At 54.7% G+C, this 17,492-nt stretch overlaps 6 protein-coding genes across 6 annotated transcripts; 4 read left to right on the top strand and 2 right to left on the bottom strand.

Moving 5' to 3' along the window:
- Positions 1 to 34: 34 nt before the first annotated feature.
- M409DRAFT_56069 (uncharacterized protein) lies at positions 35 to 2,062 on the top strand (the record flags this gene model as incomplete). Its single annotated transcript, XM_033813180.1, has 2 exons — positions 35 to 1,606; positions 1,658 to 2,062. 2 exons carry the CDS (start codon positions 35 to 37, stop codon positions 2,060 to 2,062), a joined length of 1,977 nt encoding a protein of 658 aa, XP_033666080.1.
- Positions 2,063 to 2,714: 652 nt separating this feature from the next.
- M409DRAFT_56068 (uncharacterized protein) lies at positions 2,715 to 3,567 on the bottom strand (the record flags this gene model as incomplete). Its single annotated transcript, XM_033813179.1, has 2 exons — positions 2,715 to 2,905; positions 2,970 to 3,567. The coding sequence occupies 2 exons, from the start codon at positions 3,565 to 3,567 to the stop codon at positions 2,715 to 2,717; spliced, it is 789 nt and encodes a 262-aa protein (XP_033666079.1).
- Positions 3,568 to 5,215: 1,648 nt separating this feature from the next.
- Positions 5,216 to 9,092, top strand: M409DRAFT_24573 (uncharacterized protein; the record flags this gene model as incomplete). Its single annotated transcript, XM_033807297.1, has 2 exons — positions 5,216 to 9,022; positions 9,081 to 9,092. The coding sequence occupies 2 exons, from the start codon at positions 5,216 to 5,218 to the stop codon at positions 9,090 to 9,092; spliced, it is 3,819 nt and encodes a 1,272-aa protein (XP_033666078.1).
- A 399-nt stretch (positions 9,093 to 9,491) lies between these two features.
- Positions 9,492 to 10,968, top strand: M409DRAFT_24572 (uncharacterized protein; the record flags this gene model as incomplete). The annotated part of the gene is made up of 5 exons (XM_033807296.1): positions 9,492 to 9,559; positions 9,655 to 9,808; positions 10,008 to 10,343; positions 10,422 to 10,864; positions 10,929 to 10,968. The coding sequence occupies 5 exons, from the start codon at positions 9,492 to 9,494 to the stop codon at positions 10,966 to 10,968; spliced, it is 1,041 nt and encodes a 346-aa protein (XP_033666077.1).
- An 821-nt stretch (positions 10,969 to 11,789) lies between these two features.
- M409DRAFT_56065 (uncharacterized protein) lies at positions 11,790 to 14,274 on the bottom strand (the record flags this gene model as incomplete). Its single annotated transcript, XM_033813178.1, has 5 exons — positions 11,790 to 12,279; positions 12,366 to 12,674; positions 12,815 to 13,287; positions 13,555 to 13,786; positions 13,877 to 14,274. 5 exons carry the CDS (start codon positions 14,272 to 14,274, stop codon positions 11,790 to 11,792), a joined length of 1,902 nt encoding a protein of 633 aa, XP_033666076.1.
- Positions 14,275 to 14,983: 709 nt separating this feature from the next.
- Positions 14,984 to 16,307, top strand: M409DRAFT_24571 (uncharacterized protein; the record flags this gene model as incomplete). The annotated part of the gene is made up of 3 exons (XM_033807295.1): positions 14,984 to 15,830; positions 15,886 to 16,155; positions 16,210 to 16,307. 3 exons carry the CDS (start codon positions 14,984 to 14,986, stop codon positions 16,305 to 16,307), a joined length of 1,215 nt encoding a protein of 404 aa, XP_033666075.1.
- Between the last annotated feature and the right edge of the window lie 1,185 nt (positions 16,308 to 17,492).

Here is a 17,492-nt window from a genome sequence, read left to right as displayed (position 1 = left end):
AACCTCACCTCAGCCAGGCACTCGTTCAGCAATCATGCCTGAGCAGACACAGGCCCCAGCGGCCGCCGAAGGCCAACAGCAGGACGACTGGATGAGCAAGGCATGGTCTATCGGGAAGAATATACTCATCTTTGTGGCGATCCAATATGCTTTAAAAACGTACATGGGTCAACAAAAACCTGCCGCAACACCGGCACCAGAGGTCGCACAACCTGGCTCAGAAGCGGTCACGGTAGACTACAGCGCCGTTCCTCAGACGATCTACCCCCTCTGGCCGACAAACACCACCCTCGATGTCAGCCTGTACATCTCGCCCAGCGTCATCATACCCTCCCTGAACCAGATGCCAAAAGACAGCTTGATTTTGAATGAAAAGAACTTTTCAATCGATAGATCTCAGAAAGACTACCGCCAGGTACAGAAGTTTTTCACGGTTCCAAAGAGCGTGCAGGACAACGGTACACTGTTTGCCCATATCTTGATAGGCCAGCACGGTGCAGAGCTGGATCCAGCTGCCCCTAGATACGACCCGTCCAAGGCCTATCGCATGCTGAGACCCCTGACACAACATCTCCTCAAGAAGAAAGTACGCAAGACCCGAAGTCTGCTTGAGGGAAAGAATGAGACAGTCGAGGAGGATCCTGAAGAAGAAGAGGCACCTCGATCTGCTTCATACTACCATCCTAACTTCACTCTATCCTTTGTGCCGGACACTGGAGTCCAACAGTACCCGGCCATGCACCCCGCGATGAGGCAATACTACACCCTCGAACAGACTGGCGCTCGCGATGCTACCGGAAAGAACAGCTGGTACTATCCGGTCTTGTATCTCAACACTTTCTGGCAGCTCAAGTCGCAAATGACGGAGCTCAATTCTACCCACCCATTCGAGACGCTGCCAATCAACGTGGATCTATCGACCCTTCAAACTTGGGCATTCAGTGTCATGTCGAGCATGGACGAGGGCATGAAGGAGACTGCGAGAAAGGCTGCTTTGGGCGAGTCGACCCCAGGTGGCGGCGACGGTTCTGAGCTGGAAATGATCAAGGAGACCCTTCTCGATACTAACCCTTGGTTGCTTGGCACGACCGCTGTTGTCAGTGTCTTGCACATGATATTCGAGCTTCTGGCCTTCAAGAGCGATGTTGGCCACTGGCGTAAGAAGAAGGACAACGTCGGCGTGTCTGTCCGCACGATTTTGTCGAACGTGGTCATGCAGACCATCATCTTCTTATATCTCATGGACAACAACGAGAACACTAGCTGGATGATCCTCTTTGGTCAAGGAATGGGCATTGCTATCGAGGCCTGGAAGATCACCAAGACTGTCAATGTGCGCGTTCGTGAGCCAGCACCTGGAACCTACTCGTACAAGCTCGGATTGCCATACACTGTCGTCTTCGAGGACAAGCACAAACTCAGCGAGACAGAAGAGCAGACCGAGGAATACGATCGGATCGCGTTCAAGTACATGGGAATTCTCGCCGTGCCTCTTTTGCTTGCCTACGCCGGCTACTCGCTTGTGTACGAAACTCACAAGGGCTGGTATTCGTTCATCATCACCACATTGGTCGGCAGCGTCTACGCTTATGGTTTCTTGATGATGGTAAGTCTGATCACAATTTCTGCATGTCAAACACGTACTAATCGTACACAGGTCCCCTCCCTTTACATCAACTACCGCCTGAAGTCCGTGGCCCACATGCCCGGCAGAGCGATGGCATACAAGTTCCTCAACACCTTCATAGACGACCTCTTCGCCTTCACCATCAAAATGCCCATCCTCCATCGTCTCGCCACTCTGCGCGACGACGTCATCTTCTTCGTCTACCTGTACCAGGCATGGGCCTACAAGGTCGACTACACCCGTGTCAACGAGTTCGGACAGGGCGGCGATGACGAGGATGTCGATGCCAAGCAGGCGAGCAAGCCCTTGGAAGCACCTGCGGATGGCAAGAAAGGCGATACGAAGAACGTCAAGGGTGAGCTGGAGGAGAAGGTCGACGGTGTCGTTGCCAGTGGCAATGAGAAGGCCCAGGCTGCGAGGAAACGCAAGACGTAGAGGAGGATATTGACGATTCTAAGATCTAGGGTACAATTTGTATAGTTACAACGGCTACATCGCAAGCCTAATCGAGTACCGCTTCTCATGGCTTTCAAAAAGACACATTGAAGAATTTGCCCAATATTTCCCTTCCCCTCCCTCGTTCTTTTTCAAATCTCATCCCTCTTCCGCACCGCGAGCGGCGCACGTACCACTCCCTCGAAGACATCTCGGATCTTCACCTTCAATGCCTTCGGCGCCGAACCGGCTTTCTTCCAGACTTCGCCCTTCTTCGCCTTCTCGCACTCGTCGGTGTGTGCGTCGTACAGCATCGCCACGCGGGCAATGTCGTCTTCGCTGATACTGTAGTCATCAGTGCTTCGACTGCCACCCATCCACACCGGCGTCTTGCCATCCGCCTTGGTAATGACGTATAGACCCGCCTTCTTGGCTTTGTCGCTCAGCCCCGCAGTGGCATCGTAGAGCATGATGCTTTGGTAGTCGAATTTTTGCGAGAACTCGTAGGCTTCCCATTTTTCTTGGGAGGTGGGCGCGTCGAGCTCGTTGCCCGCGAGGAAGTCGGTTACTTCGGGGAAGTAGTCGCGGCTGTAGAGCTCCGAGCGGCATCTAGATAGCTGTTAGCAATATCCTTCGGTGGGTGTGGTATACTTCAGTCTTTCTGGCGAACGTACGTTGCGTGAATCCTCCGTTCGATTGTGACGTCCTCGTGGAAGTACTCTTCTTCGTCCTCTTTCACGAGAGCTTCGATGTCGTCGTAGCCTTCCATGTTCTTGTAGTTGATCGCGATATACTTGTCACGATCGGGCCGTTGGTGCTCGTGCTGGAGACCGATTGCGTGACCTGTGAACAGACTTCTGTCAGTTGAACGAACATAGCACGACGACTGTTATGAGTGTGACTGTACCTAATTCATGGGTCATAGATCTCACCGCATGCGCCATATCCGCCTCTGCATCCCACGGCTGCAGGTCACAGAACCTGAGATGATGCCTGAACGGAACCGCGGGCTCGTAAGTATACCCAACCGTCGTCGCGGTCGAGCACAAGCCACTATTGAAGTGTTTCTTGACCTTGTTCAGGTCTGGGTCATCAAGGGACTCGTCAGAGATGACGAGCGAGTCATGCAACTTGCTCTCCAGCTGACTGCACGGCATGGTGGGGTCGCCCTTCGTGAGCGGGTCCAGTTCGAAGGTCAAGGCCGAGACGCTCATGGCGTGACCCCATTTTGCGATGGCTTGGTTGACGACTTCCTGCAGGTTCTCGGCGGATCGCTTGTCGCGGAAGCAGTAGTAGACGGGTTGGATGAAGGGGTTCTCGCAGACGACGGGCCAGGGGTAGACGAAGGGGTCTTTGCCTTTGCCTTTACCCGGGTACTCTGGTACGCCATACCAGCGCTTTCTCAAGAAGTCATTCTCATCCATGAGCATGGAACTGTTGGTGTAGCCGGCGACCAGGGCGCAGCAGAGGCTGAGTGTCGCGAGTAGAAGTCCAAGAAGTCGCATCGTGAGTAGTTTGTCGATGGCAAAGACTGTTCGGTGGGCAGGGGAGAAGTATGAGGAGGACACGACAAGGACTCGTCAAGCGTCGTTGTCATGAGACGCAAGATGTTGAGTCTGATAGCGCCGTCGGCTGATACTCGAAGCTGAAATCGTGGCAAGAATGTCAGTTGGCACACCTCAGTATGGTTGAACTGTACAGACGATGACGATGATCCGGTTTGTGTTCTCGTACCCTCGAGAGCAGCGATCCAGGACACATAAGCCTCGTTCCTTATCTCGTGGAAAGCCTGATATGTGAACAAGATGTCTTGCGTGCACCTGAATGCACGAGTTTTGGCTGTCGTTGAAGTCGAGCATGTGAGCGACAGCCTGGCATCCACATGCGTGCTTGCATAGACCAAGCACTTACAGCTGCCCCAAGACATGCCTTATGAGAACGCATCTCACCTCTATTCCTCGCCACTCGCAACTTGTCGAAGCTCATCCGAAACGACGCAAACTCCAACGAAAAGAACATCTCCTCCGCTTTCAGCTTCTCAAGAAGTCACATCACAGTGGTTGATGCACTCGACCAGCGACGGAGGCGAACACCCAGGCGATGATCGTGCAAAGTACCGGGTCCTTTTCAGGGTTCAGCGGAGCGATCCTCTGTCACCAGACGATAGTTTCTCGACCTCTTTGTCGCCAGGCGTTCGGGCTCGTTGGGAATCTCTTTTGCTTGCGGGTTGGAGGTCCCGGGGATGTGTTTCGTTGTCTGGATTGGTTCGGGTTCGACTGCGAGTAGGTGAACGTTTTGGAACATCCTTGGTGGCCAGGCTGCTCTTGTTTTACGGCTTTCCAGATCACTTTAGTTCTTGCCCGTACATTGAGTGGAAGATCGTAGATATGACATAGTTGGAAAGACGACGCAGATTTGAAGTAAGTAAAAGAGCGATGAGTTCAGCAGCACGAGGTCATGAAGCAGATTGTATCGATGCTAACGGTTGGAGGCCTTCTACCTGCAGCGATCCGGCTCATATCCAAAACCTCAGTACGTGTCCAGCCAAGTGTTGGCACGTGAAAGCCATAATCGTTGCGTTGACATGGCGTGGGAGGATGAAGTGAAGTCGACCTTGAAGGAGCCAGGGGCGGGTCATGTGGGTCGCCGTTCCCCACCTCCAACTTCGTATCGGATTTTCTGCAGGGGGACGTCAGTGGCATTTGGCCGCTTGGCGACTTGTGAACACTGCTGGATCAATCAAATGGAAATACAAAGCAGTGTTGAGCCGTTTCTTGAAATCAGAAGCTTGACATGTCTTTGATGAACGTATTCGTGGAATTAAATCAATTCGTAGGCGTTCGTCCAAAAGTTTGATGATGAAACAAACCAGATTGAGTTTTGGAGGCGAAACGTCCTGACGTAACCTGCAAGGATCACTGTGCAGCCAATCGTCCAGCTCGTTTGGGCGCCCTGGAAGTCGCGTCCGACAATTTGGCGCCCGCAAAGCAAGCAACGCAGCAACGCTCCCACAATCCCCTCGTCAACAACTTCCACCCTTCTCCTGCGAGCTCCTACGCAGCACACTTAACGGCCGCATCCATGGGATCACGATAATATTTCCGCGCATACACCAGACGACTTCGACGCGTCCCACCTTCGGACGGCAACACCATGTCGGCGCCCCCAGCACCGACGCAATCATGCCAAGGTGGCCTTATTGGCTGGCTGAACTGTAGTGCAGGCACAGCAGCGAACAAGCAAGGCCAGAGTGGTAGTCAGCTCGTGGCCGCACTTGCTGTCTCGTTCGGTTCACTGGGCGTCCAGTTGCTGTGCTTTGCCATCATCCGCCTGAGGTTATCGCGAATATACCGGCCCCGATCATACCTGGTTCCAGAACGAGAGCGAGTCGCTCAACCGCCTGGAGGCATAGTGGGATGGCTCTACCCACTCTTTACCGTCTCCAACCTCACCCTCATCCAAAAATGCGGACTCGACGCCTATTTCTTCCTGCGCTTCTTGCGCATGCTGCTCAAGATATTCTTGCCCATGTCTCTCATTGTCTTACCGATTCTACTTCCCATCAACCACTCAGCACATGGTGGTGCCAAAGGCTTGGACAAATACTCCGTATCCAATCTCGGTCCCAACGACGGCAATTACCTCTGGGCCCACACGATCCTAGCGGTGCTGTCTATCGGCTGGTTCTTCTACGTTGTGTTTAAGGAGCTTCGAGGCTACATAAGAGTCCGTCAGGCATATCTCACTAGTCCACAACACCGCATCAGAGCATCAGCCACCACCGTGCTTGTTACTGGCATTCCACGCAAGTGGCTGACTCTCGAAGCATTATCTGGACTCTATGATGTGTTCCCAGGAGGCATCAGAAACATTTGGATCAATCGCAACTTTGATGAACTGTCGGACAAGGTGCAGTTGCGCGATAAGATTGCTAAGAACCTCGAGGACGCCGAGACTGTTCTGATCAAGACGTGTCGAAAGGAGAACGCCAAAGCCGAGGAGAGGAAGGCCAAGCAGGATGGTCGTAAGAAGAAGACCAAGGAAGAGAAGAAGCAGGACCAGGCAAACGAGAATGCAGCGGCAGAACAGATGGCTGAGAGTGGAGGTGTCAGTGCAGGCGAACAGGGCCAGGTCTCACACGGCATGCAAGATATACTCGATCAAGAGGAGCACCAGCAGGAAAAGTACGACAAGCAGTCTCACCACCCATTTGGTGCAGTCACTCACGGCTTAGGTGCGGTGGGCAAAGGCATTGGCAAGTTTGGAGGCAAGGTTGTTACAGGTGCGGATGCCGGCTTCCACAAGGCTGGCGACAACTTCAATCGCACTGCCAACACTCTGAACGAGGGCGGACTTGGTGGTGGCTTTGTAGCGGATGACTCGATATATGGCTCACCGAGCGGCGCAAGAGCGCAGCCTGGATCACGGCCTGGGACTGCCGACAGCAGACGTGTGGGTGAGAAAGCGGCGATGGACACCATTCCAAGACAGACTAGGCATCCTCTTGCGGTGCAGTCCACTCCAGCAGAGCCCGCGCAAGGCTCGCCGACAAGCAACGGGTCCACTCTGGGTGTGCCCAGCATCAACGTCAACAGACCATCGGCAGATTCCAAGCCCAAGTCGACCCTCCAAATCGAGGAGCCGCCTTCCCACAAGCCCAAGCGCAAGTTCTTGGACATTTTCAAAAACAACGACCAAGCCATCGCACTCCCATCACCTCAGCCACATATTCAAGAAGAAGACGAGTTTCCTCTACATACAGGTAGTGAGAAGCATCCGGAAAAGACAACAGAAAAGGAGCTTGTGAAGAGCAGCTGGACCGACAAATTGGCGTTCTGGAAGAGTAAAGACGACGACAAGCCAAAGGAAGAATACCCCTCTGCGTTCGACAAAGACTGGGACGAGGATCAGGACGAAGAACCATACTGGCGGAGGTACATTGAACCTAAGGATCGCGAGACCATTCGTCTTCCCCTTTTCAGCCCGTCCTGGTTCCCTAGCATACCATTTGTGGGCAAGAAAGTCGATCGGATCTACCACCTTCGCCAGGAGCTGGCACGTTTGAACCTGGAGATTGAAACTGACCAGAATGATGTGGAGAAATTCCCCTACATGAATTCTGCCTTCATCCAATTCAACCATCAGGTTGCCGCACATATGTGTTGCCAGTCTCTGAGTCACCATGTACCTCAGCAGATGTCACCGCGCTTGGTGGAGATCAGTCCAGACGATGTCATCTGGGACAACATGTCCATCAAATGGTGGGAGCGCTACCTCCGGACAGGCGTAGTTTTGATCATCTGTGCCGCTCTGGTTGTCCTCTACGCTATTCCCGTGGCGTTCACCTCTATCGTCGGCCAGATCACCCAGTTGGCTACATTCATACCATGGCTTAGCTGGTTGTTGGATGCCCCGAAATGGATTCAATCGGTGATACAGGGTGTCTTGCCACCCGTGCTGCTGTCGTTGATCCTTCTGCTCGTTCCGATCATCTTCCGGCTCTTGGTTCAGCAGCAAGGCGTGCCGACCGGAAACGCAAAAGAGCTTGGTGTTCAGCAATGGTACTTTGTCTTCTTGTTCATACAGGTCTTCCTTGTCGTGACCATCACCGGCGGTCTCACCAAATTCTTCTCTAACTTGGCCTCGAATCCTGGTAGTATCGTCCAGACCCTGGCGAAGACTCTCCCGGCGGCGTCAAACTACTTCTACTCCTACTTGACGGTGCAGGCGCTCTCGAACTCGGCCAGTGCGCTCGTGCAGACTGGAGGACTCTTCGCCTGGTTCATTCTTGCCCCAATGCTCGACTCCACGGCGCGCGCCAAATGGAGACGCCAGACGACGCTGAGTAACGTGCAGTGGGGATCGTTCTTCCCGCCGTTCACCAATTTCGCCGCGATAGGAGTTATCTACTCTGTCATCTCCCCTCTCATGCTGGTCTTCATGCTGTTTGTGTTCAGCCTGTTCTGGATCGTGTACCGCTACAACGTCCTTTTCGTCTATCAGTTCCGGGTCGACACAGGTGGACGGCTGTTCCCTGTCGCAATCAACCAACTCTTCACAGGCCTCTACTTTCTGGAACTTTGCATGATCGGATTGTGCTTCACACTGGCGGAAGATCCTGCTATCGCGCAAGCGGTCATTCTGATCGTGGTCTTGGTAGCTACCGTTGCCTATCAGATCTTGATCAACATGGCTTTCAAGCCATTGTTCCAGTACTTGCCTATCACGCTGGAGGATGAGGCTGTGATCAGGGACGAGGAATTCGCAAGAGCGCAAGCAAGCAAGTTTGCGCCGCTCACCCAGGCTGAGGACACCCGAGATATTCAAGATGTACTCGAGGATCACGAGCGAGAAGACGATGAAGCGGGAGATGTTGCTGAAGACGATGAGAAGAGGCGTATTGCAGAGCATAAGCGCAATCATACGCCTCACTCATCAAGCTCACCTGATGCTGGACGTCAGCCGTCTACGCCCCAGTCTGATCAGGGACGATGGCATGAGCGAAAGGAGAGCAAGCCTATCTGGGCAACGGACAGGTGGAAGCGAGTTGCTCCTGAGGCTGTGGGAGCACTGCGCTTCATTGCCGATGGCAAACGCGCCGATCAGCCGCCAAAGGACCCTGAAGCACAGCACACCGTTGGTGATGTTCTATTTTCTGGCTTCGCCGACGAATTGGAGGATCTCAGTCCCGAAGATCGCGATCTCCTTGTCCGATATTCGTTCCAGCACAGCGCCCTGCGTGCTCGTCGTCCGGTGGTCTGGATCCCACGCGATGTTCTGGGAGTCAGTGACGATGAGATCAAGCGAGCGAAGAAGATGAGTACCGTCATGGTTGAGTCGGCCGATGGAGATAAAGAGGAAAAGACGAACATCTGGATGAGCAACGACGGAACTGCACTCGACTCGAAGGGCCGCGTAGTCTTCCGCAAATCGCCCCCAGACTTTAGTAACGTTGATTTGGTAAGTGAATGCAGCTGTCTGAAGAGTAGATTGACATGTACTGACTTTGATGGTTTAGATATCGATGTGAAAGGCTGGCTGGCCCTGTCGCTACAATGGATTTTCTTGGGAGCGTTTAGCGGCGTGCATACACATCATAGGAGAGGCGTTTCCATTTGCATTTGCATTGATACCCTGGGAAGTGTCTTTTCCCCTGCGAGAAGGCATTCCGAGATCACGTATACGAGACAGATAGATACAGCATTAATGAGAAGCATGCGGACCGATTTTGATTGACACGTGCCGTCCAATTCCATGACGATGTCGGAGTGGTCGGCGACCGATGGTGGGGTGTTTGGAGACCGAGAGGGGCTCATCATTCCAGCCAGGAACTTGAGAGCTTTTGAAAAACTCCGAGCTGACTTCACTTCGACAACAACACACTCTTCCCCTTCCTCTCACCAATTGACCTCGTGACAACGCCGCCAACATGTCTGCCGACCACACCTACGAGCTTCTCTGCTTGGAGAACCCACTCCTCGACATCCAAGGCCAAGGGTGAGTAAAGTCCACCTCACCTCCCGTCCTCACCGGCCCAGACTCCTCCAACTTTCCACACCACCGGGAATTGAAACGGCTGACTCCTGAGGCAGAGACGATGCCGTGCTGCAACAGTACGGCCTCAAGGCCAACGACGCCATCCTCGCCGAGGAGAAGCACATGACGCTGTACGAGGAGCTGATCCAGAACCGGAATGCGAAGCTGCTGGCGGGAGGAGCGGCTCAGAACACGGCGCGAGGTGCACAGGTATGCCTGTCTATATCACACACACACACACATCTTGGCAATATGACACTTGACGTTGCATTGAGGGAAGATTGAGGCTTAACTCTATGCGTGTCATGATGCGTTGAGGGGGGTCGCATCTCGTTCGCAGCTTCGAAGAGAAGGATCACGACGCGATTCATGAAGGTGTTTGTGCTAACGGCTTGTTCTCTCGCGACAGTACCTCCTCCCTGCTGACTCGGTAGTCTTCTACGGCTGCGTCGGAAAGGACAAGTATGCCGATATTTTGCAAGACGCCAACAAGCAGGCCGGTCTCGCGGTTCGCTACCGCTACGACGAAGAGCAGGCCACTGGCCGGTGCGGTGTCATTATTACAGGACACAACAGGAGCATGTGCACAGACTTGGCGGCTGCCAACTGCTACAAGATTGAGCACTTGGAGGAGAACTGGGGCATCGCAGAGAAAGCCAAAGCATACTTTGTCGGCGGCTACCACCTGACAGTCTGCGTGCCGGCCATCCTCAAGCTTGCCGAAGAGGCCGCGAAGAAGAACAAGGTACGTCGTGGTTATAGTTCACACGATCGGCTTCTGGGATGTTGACATGCTGACCGATGTGATCGCCGTTTCCAACAGCCGTTCATCCTGTCGCTATCCGCTCCCTTCATCCCGCAGTTCTTCAAGGAGCCGCTCGACCAGACCGCACCTTACTGGGATTATGTGATTGGCAACGAGACGGAGGCCACCTCGTACGCTGACTCGCACGACCTCAACACCCACGACATCCCGACCATTGCCAAGCACCTGGCCAACCTTCCCAAGGAGAACAAGCAGCGCAAGCGCGTCGCCATCATCACCCAGGGCACCGATCCGACCGTCGTTGCCGTCCAGGGCGAGGGCGACGCCAAGTCGTGGCCGGTGCACCCTATCGGCAAGGAGGAGATCGTCGATACTACCGGAGCGGGTGATGCCTTTGCCGGCGGCTTCTTCGCTGGTGTCGTCCAGGGCAAGGATATTGATTCTTGCGTTGATCAGGGACAGTGGCTCGCAGCGCAGAGCTTGCGTGAATTGGGTCCATCGTGGGTGTTTCCTTACACATTTGTCTTGTTGGATCCTTACCGCTGACGTCTTTCTCTTCCACAGGTACCCGTTCCCAAAGAAGACCTACACCGCCTCGAAATAGGCGTGTGTGAGGTGTTTCCTCACATGATGCAGTGTCGTGGGCTTGATCTTTCTCGGCTTTGTTTTGTTTCATGATTGAAGGAAGCGAGAGGAGAAAAAGTCTCCACGACCGTTTCAACAACTTTCAACAATTAACCCGTTTGATCGCGTGACGAAAAGATACCCAGACATCCTCCACGATGTTCGTTATTAAAAGTTTAAAAGGGGTGGAAAGGAATGAAAAAGGGACAGAAGGAGTGTGTATGTCCGTGCGGGTTGAGTTGAATTGAGCCTGTCACGGACTGGCGCTCAGATGAGAGGCTGTAGAGTCGTATGTATGCCAAGCGTATGCGATTCATGCTGCAAGTCGGAGCCAGAATCCATCCGTCACTCGTCTTGTCTTGTCTGAAGTTGATGTTTCTATTTCTTTTTGGTGTGGCAACCGGATACATCATGCTGACGAGGTCAAGGTAGACTTGTCCTGCCAGTTCCTCGCCAGGCACCATCTTTCTGATCTTACCGACGATACCGAAAATTCTAGGATGATCCATCTTCCAACGAGCGGGAAGATGGCGCGTGCGTGTGAGGGAGGGGAGGGGGCTTAAAATGTGTGTTATAGGGTCTGACCTTGTGACTTGTTGTGCCGGTCATGCTTGAGAGTTGAGACGTCTGACAGTTGTTTGTTTTGTCTTTTTTGCTAGTCGTGGGAGATCGTTTTATATTGCAAATGAGGAAGGCGCAGACTGACTTTCTTTTTGTGAGGAGAGGGATTGGAAGGAACGATGCGTCATGAGCATTCGCAATGGCCTCTGCGATGAGTAGTACTTACAGGTAGGCGCATTTTCAATCTTCGGGTGAGTAAAATTGGACAGCGCTGGCAGGCGGTTGAGGTGGTCCACGCCAACCCGGCACGAGATGAGGTTGATCTGTCATTTTGCAAGAATCGAGCGAGGATGATGGCAGCAACAATCGCGACGTCTCACGATTGAGGCTGATGATGAATTCGACAAGACCTTGTTCCCAAGTTCCTCGTAGCAGCATCTCGTGTTGGGCGAGGATGAAGGTGGATGGTAGCTGAAGATGTCGCATCGTTTTCTGTCGCTGTCGTGAGAAGTGAGGCGATCCTAGGCGAAGTTTGAGGCTGAGACCTTCTCTCTCAACCGGGCTTCTGGAAGGCCCAGTCTGAAACGCTCGTCGGGATTGCGGGTGCCGTGTGGATCCGCGCTTGTCCAGAGCAATGCGCTGTCCAATGTCGAGGTGAAGGAGGCCGAGTCGAAATTGATGGGCGCTGCGGCCCTCTTTCATATATGGAGATGCTCGGGCACGATAAGAGCTGGAGATAGGGAGAGCGCGAAAAATTGATTCATTGATGAGCGCATGCAAAGCTGCCCAGGAGGTTGCGTTTCTCATCAATCTTACAACCTGACGTTCGCCCCTGCAGAAATTTGCACAGCCGGCAGCCGAAGAGTGCGGGCGGTCGATCCTTTTTCGCGATGCCGCCATACCGTATCGTTGTAGCGTGGAAGCGTTTTCTCGGTTGAATCGAGATTCAGATGGGGTTTGTCACAGGCAAAGCTACACCTTTTGAAACCATTGTTTTGCATCTGAAGTTTCTGCACTCGGGTTTCTCGCGCAGAGACGGTGGGTTCACGGTTGCTGGGGTGGCGTTTGTTTGTTGTTTGACATGCTGCTGCACCGCCGCAGTGGTGAGTGACACAGGCGTATGACCTGCTGCATTGTGGCCCGAGTCGAAAGGCGAAGCGAGACGACAGGCAGTTTCATCCAGGATGTATGCCCTCAGCGATCGGCGCGAGTCCCGGAGACGGCATTGGGGCCACGTGAGGTGGCAGCGGCATACCGTAGCGCACATGTGCCCGACGTGGGATGTGATATCTCGAGGCCGTCGCTGGGCTGCATCTCCCTCTCGCGGACTAGCACTGGGCATTGGGCCCACCTGCTGGACAGTCCGGTGACTGCAGGCTGCTGCGCTGGCGGCAGCATCTTGGGCTGGCGACGGACCAGTCGGATAGTTTGCAGCATGGATCAAGGCACAAGTCAGGTACAAACGGCGCTGCAGGTACAGGGCGTCGACAGCAGCGCTAGGCGCAGTGTTTGGGCAAACTCTCTGCACGGCGGCTGATCCCTTGCTGTCGTCATGCAGCATGTTCGCATACCTGCTGCTGCTGCTGCGAGTTGTCACGGCTACGGGGTGACGCAGCAGGAGCAGACACGAGGTGAGGTGGAGGAGGAGGTCGGACAGGACGAGACACTGGTATCGGAGGGCGATGGCGGCGCCCAGACGGTTGTGCCGGCCGTTGTCGAATGCAGCTCTGGCCCGCTGCTAGCAAAACTCTAACCAGCGTCAGTCGACGAAAGCTCACGTCTGCCCTCAAACGCTCGCGGCCACGCTATCGCCCGTGTGTCGTCGACGCCCGACCGTATTGCCCACTGCCAACAACAGTCGCCGAGGGAATGGCTGAGAGCATGGCGACGAGAGGCGTAGCCTTGATCGGGAGTCCAGACAGACAGACAGGCCGCAGACGGGCAGCATCCATGGTACACTAAGCACAGCTGCATGAGGCCTGCGGACCTGGTTTGCAAGACGCACATCTGCGCCCGGCCAATCGCGGTGGCCGTCCAGCTTACGCCTCTGTTGCGTTATGATCCCTGATTCCTGAAGGTTGGGCTGCCACAAACGGCCGTCGATCCGCGAGGTGGTGGTGAGTAGTGAAGACTGAGCCAGGCGGGTCGGATCAAGAAGGCTTAGGCTGGCTGGCCGGCTCGCTTTCACGCCCACTGCACCTCTTCCATCTCCCCCATCGTCGCCGTGACTCGGCAGCCTTCTTCATTGTCGCAGCACGCACGCTCCTCAGATCCGTCCTCACCCTCCGTGCTGCATTGCGGCTCCTTTTGGCTCTGACGACACTGACAGCCGCTCATCAAACGCATCCTCTGCCGCAGCAGCAGCAGCATGCTGCCGATCTGCCATATCGCTCTCCCATATCAGCCACTGCATCCCGTCCGCATTGCACTCGCGGCGCTGCCTGCGCTTTTTCCTGCTCCTCATATTATTGTCCGCCCGGGCTCGCGCCGCCTCGCCATTGTCGCCCGGCTCGCCACTCCCTCGAGCCTCACTTTTCCGCCTCTTCACCATCTGCTGCTGCAAGTCAGTCAGCGACCAGGGCTGTGACACCTCAGCGCCCCGCCCAAATCTGCCAGACAGACTCTGGCCTCGCAGTTTCACGCGCCTTGCGTTTCCGAATCTTAATCCACCGCGCCAGCAAGGGCTCGTCCGCTCTCGGCACTGCTTCCTTGTCCCGTTTCCCATCATCGACTCAGTCCAACTCGACGAACCCCGCGCCACGACCGGGTCCTCGCTCACGACGTATCCAAGCAACACTTCGGCTACCCAACCCAGCGTGCATGGTCTCTTCCGCGTGCACTGCCATTCTGACGGCCTGCAATCTGCCCAGGAACTCGCCAGCCCGACTCTTGTTTCGTCGCTCGTTCAAAGACCAGCTCAAGTCACTCGTTCTGCCCTCGTGCCTTCCTTGTCGCCCCCGCCATCGACCAAGCTGCTGTTCCGCCGCAACACAACTTTAGAACACTTCCCTGGCTTCCAGACTCTGGCTGACTGTCCTTCGTGGCCGACGGCACGACCACTGCAATCTTGCCTAATCCGCATACCCAGCGCTCTTGGGCACCACCGGACCCGGAAATCAACCCAAGGCCGCAACATTCTTGCAGCAACTTTCCTGCTTGCCCAGAGCCGCCATTGACGACGCTCCACGCTGGCGCCCCTCGACGCGTCTCGATACCCTTTTGCTCTGCCATATTCGCCCAACTATTACTCACCAGGTGCACCAAGGCTGCAACACCGTCGTTGATCTTCAAAGACCCAGGCGCAGCGCCTTGTCGCGTCCAATCGTCACTTCCTTCCAACCGACAATCTGGCGACTGTCTATGCATCACCGCCTTTCTCGCCGTTGGCGTCGCGGAAAGGGTTAGACTGGGACCGCTCCTCCTCGGACTCTGTGATGGACTATAATGATCCATCGCGACGGCAATACGCGCAGAATCCATATACCACCCAGCAGCAGCAGCAGCAGCAACAGCAGCAGCATGGCGGCGCCCAGGCGACCGGCCAGTACACCACGCCTGGAACTGTCGAACGCTTTCGGCAGTCGTCTTACATCCCGCAGTCGCCGACCACCGTACCTTCGTCGGGAAGAGCAGGTAGCGATGCGCAGGTGTATGGTTTCGCAGCGCAGAGCTCGCAGTATGCCACTGGCGCGTCGGCATCAGCGCAGGGCACAGATTACCCATCGCACATCATGGGCGTGCAGAGTCCGGACGTGCCGCGACAGCAAGACACCGCCCAGCAATATCAGCAGTACGGGTCCAGCGTTATGTATGGCATGGCGGGTCAGGCCCAGACGGCGACACAGTCGCCTTATGACCCAGTCTCGCGCTACACGCAACAAAGGCCTGGTATCGCGTCCGAGACACTGGCGTCCCAATTTGGTGGACCGCAGACCGCACAGTATTACCTTGCAGGACAGTCGGTTCCCACCAGTGCGACAATGCCCGACCTGGCGGCACCACATTTGCCGTCACAATACCAGTCCGCGTATGCTCAGGCTGGCCCTTCAGCATCGCAGACCTACGGTGCCATGATGGACCCGACACAGCCTGGCGCATACTCTGCGTATGCCGCTGCCCAGTACACGCCTCAATCCAACCAGTCGATCGACCAAGCCTTCAACAACTACCAAGCGCAGATTCGCACCCTCTTCACCAACGTTCGAGCCGAGCAATTGCGCGACGTCGGCCAGCTCTTGATGGACATCTCGCACTATCTGCTGGGAAATGCAGAAGCGTTAGGTGAGCACGTGCTCCATCGAAACGCGTGATATTGGTTGCTAATTTGTAGGTCCAGGGCTTACTAGGGACGACGACAACCTCCACGACGATCGCATCCGTCTATGGGACGAGTTCAACAATGCTTGGCGGGCCGCTCTTCAGGCGCAGTTCGACATGACTCGGGAATGGATTCGCGACAACCAACCGCGGCGCGAGCCACGATCCGTCATGAACCAGCAAACATTGGAGACCCTGTCACGCGAGCTTGTGCGACTGTGCGACAGCATCGAGAAGCACGGCTTGGTCGACTACCAAATGGGTGTGGCAGAAGAGGAGATCATGGACCGTGAGTTTTTCGCAATTTGCGTGGCATTGATTCATTCACTAACACTGGCTGTAGTGCTACTTCGGTGCCTCGCTCAACTCGATCCAGAGAGCGCAGGAAGTGCAGAAGCAGGCGCAGATTCTTCTGCGTCAGCCGCTGCAAGGTCGCGATAATCTGCTTCACCACTACATCGGGTACAACTGGCGTTCTTGACCGGGCGAATAGAAGACTTGGGCAACCAACCATTACACCAATCCCCCTTTTCAGCGATGGAGTTCACTACATCCTAAACGGCCCTTAATGAAATACGATGGCTGATACGCTGCAACGCTTGCACGACATCTTCGGTCTGCATTAGGACTTGCATACAGGCCACCACTACGGCGCAATCGCAATTGCTCTTTTGATTAACTGGTTCCTACGAGGAAGCGAATCACTTTGCTTCCCCGAACTTCCTTTCTGTACTCTGACACCACTACTGTACTTCGTTGAGATACCACGGGCGGCTTGTTGTGATTCGCACTTACTTGTTTGTTTGTTTGCATTTGGTACGGAGCTCTCATACGCATGGAGGAAAGGAGGGCCACGCAACGGAGTAATCGTAAAACGGAGGGAAACGGCGCGATGAGAAATCATGCCGCTGGAATGGTCTCTGTCTATCGTCTCTTCGAGCTGGCTCTCGAATAGATGACTACGGGATCGAGTGCATGCTTTAATGATCTCATTGACGGGCAATGCAAGGAAATGGGAAATGGACAAAAGAGAGAGAGAAATGTAAATACATTGTAATAGGTACCTACCCTTCCTGCTAGATCAGTGGGAAGGAGAGGAAAGATCGGTGATGCCTTGTGCGACGTGTTCGACGCTCCTTCCCTCTCTGCTCCACAAGGGATATGTCCATTTTCTCCTTTCCTCAGCGTTCCATTGGCGGCTGGGAAAACCACCCCCTGCTGGGGACGGACTTGCTCGCGGCGCGCTGGCAACACAAAAGAAAAAGCATCGATTGGATGAGAGGTGAGAGAAGTTGACAGCGAAGCAACTTTTCTCCCTCCCCCGTCCGCCCTATGCGAGTGAGATGAAGATGAGATGGATCGTATGACCACTCTCCCGACTAAGCGCAGATGTGATTGACCCGAGCCCTCCCTTGCTTGCATGTGCTGCTCACACTATTATTACTTGCCTCGGAGAATGAAGACGGCCAGGGGACATCGGCAAACTCCCCATCATCATCGTCACAATCAGACAGGGCCGGGCGGCAGACCGAAAGGGAAAGGGCCTTTCAAGGGGATGAGGTGGGAAATGTTGGATTGGGTTTTTGGGAAGGGGGCGGATACGAGGAGGCCTTGATGGGTTGGGTA

Source organism: Zasmidium cellare, assembly GCF_010093935.1.
Source record: "Zasmidium cellare ATCC 36951 unplaced genomic scaffold M409scaffold_23, whole genome shotgun sequence".
In the NCBI taxonomy this organism is placed as follows: domain Eukaryota; kingdom Fungi; phylum Ascomycota; class Dothideomycetes; order Mycosphaerellales; family Mycosphaerellaceae; genus Zasmidium; species Zasmidium cellare.
Note: the sequence above shows the minus strand (reverse complement) of the source record. Positions and strands in the feature narration are given on the sequence as shown.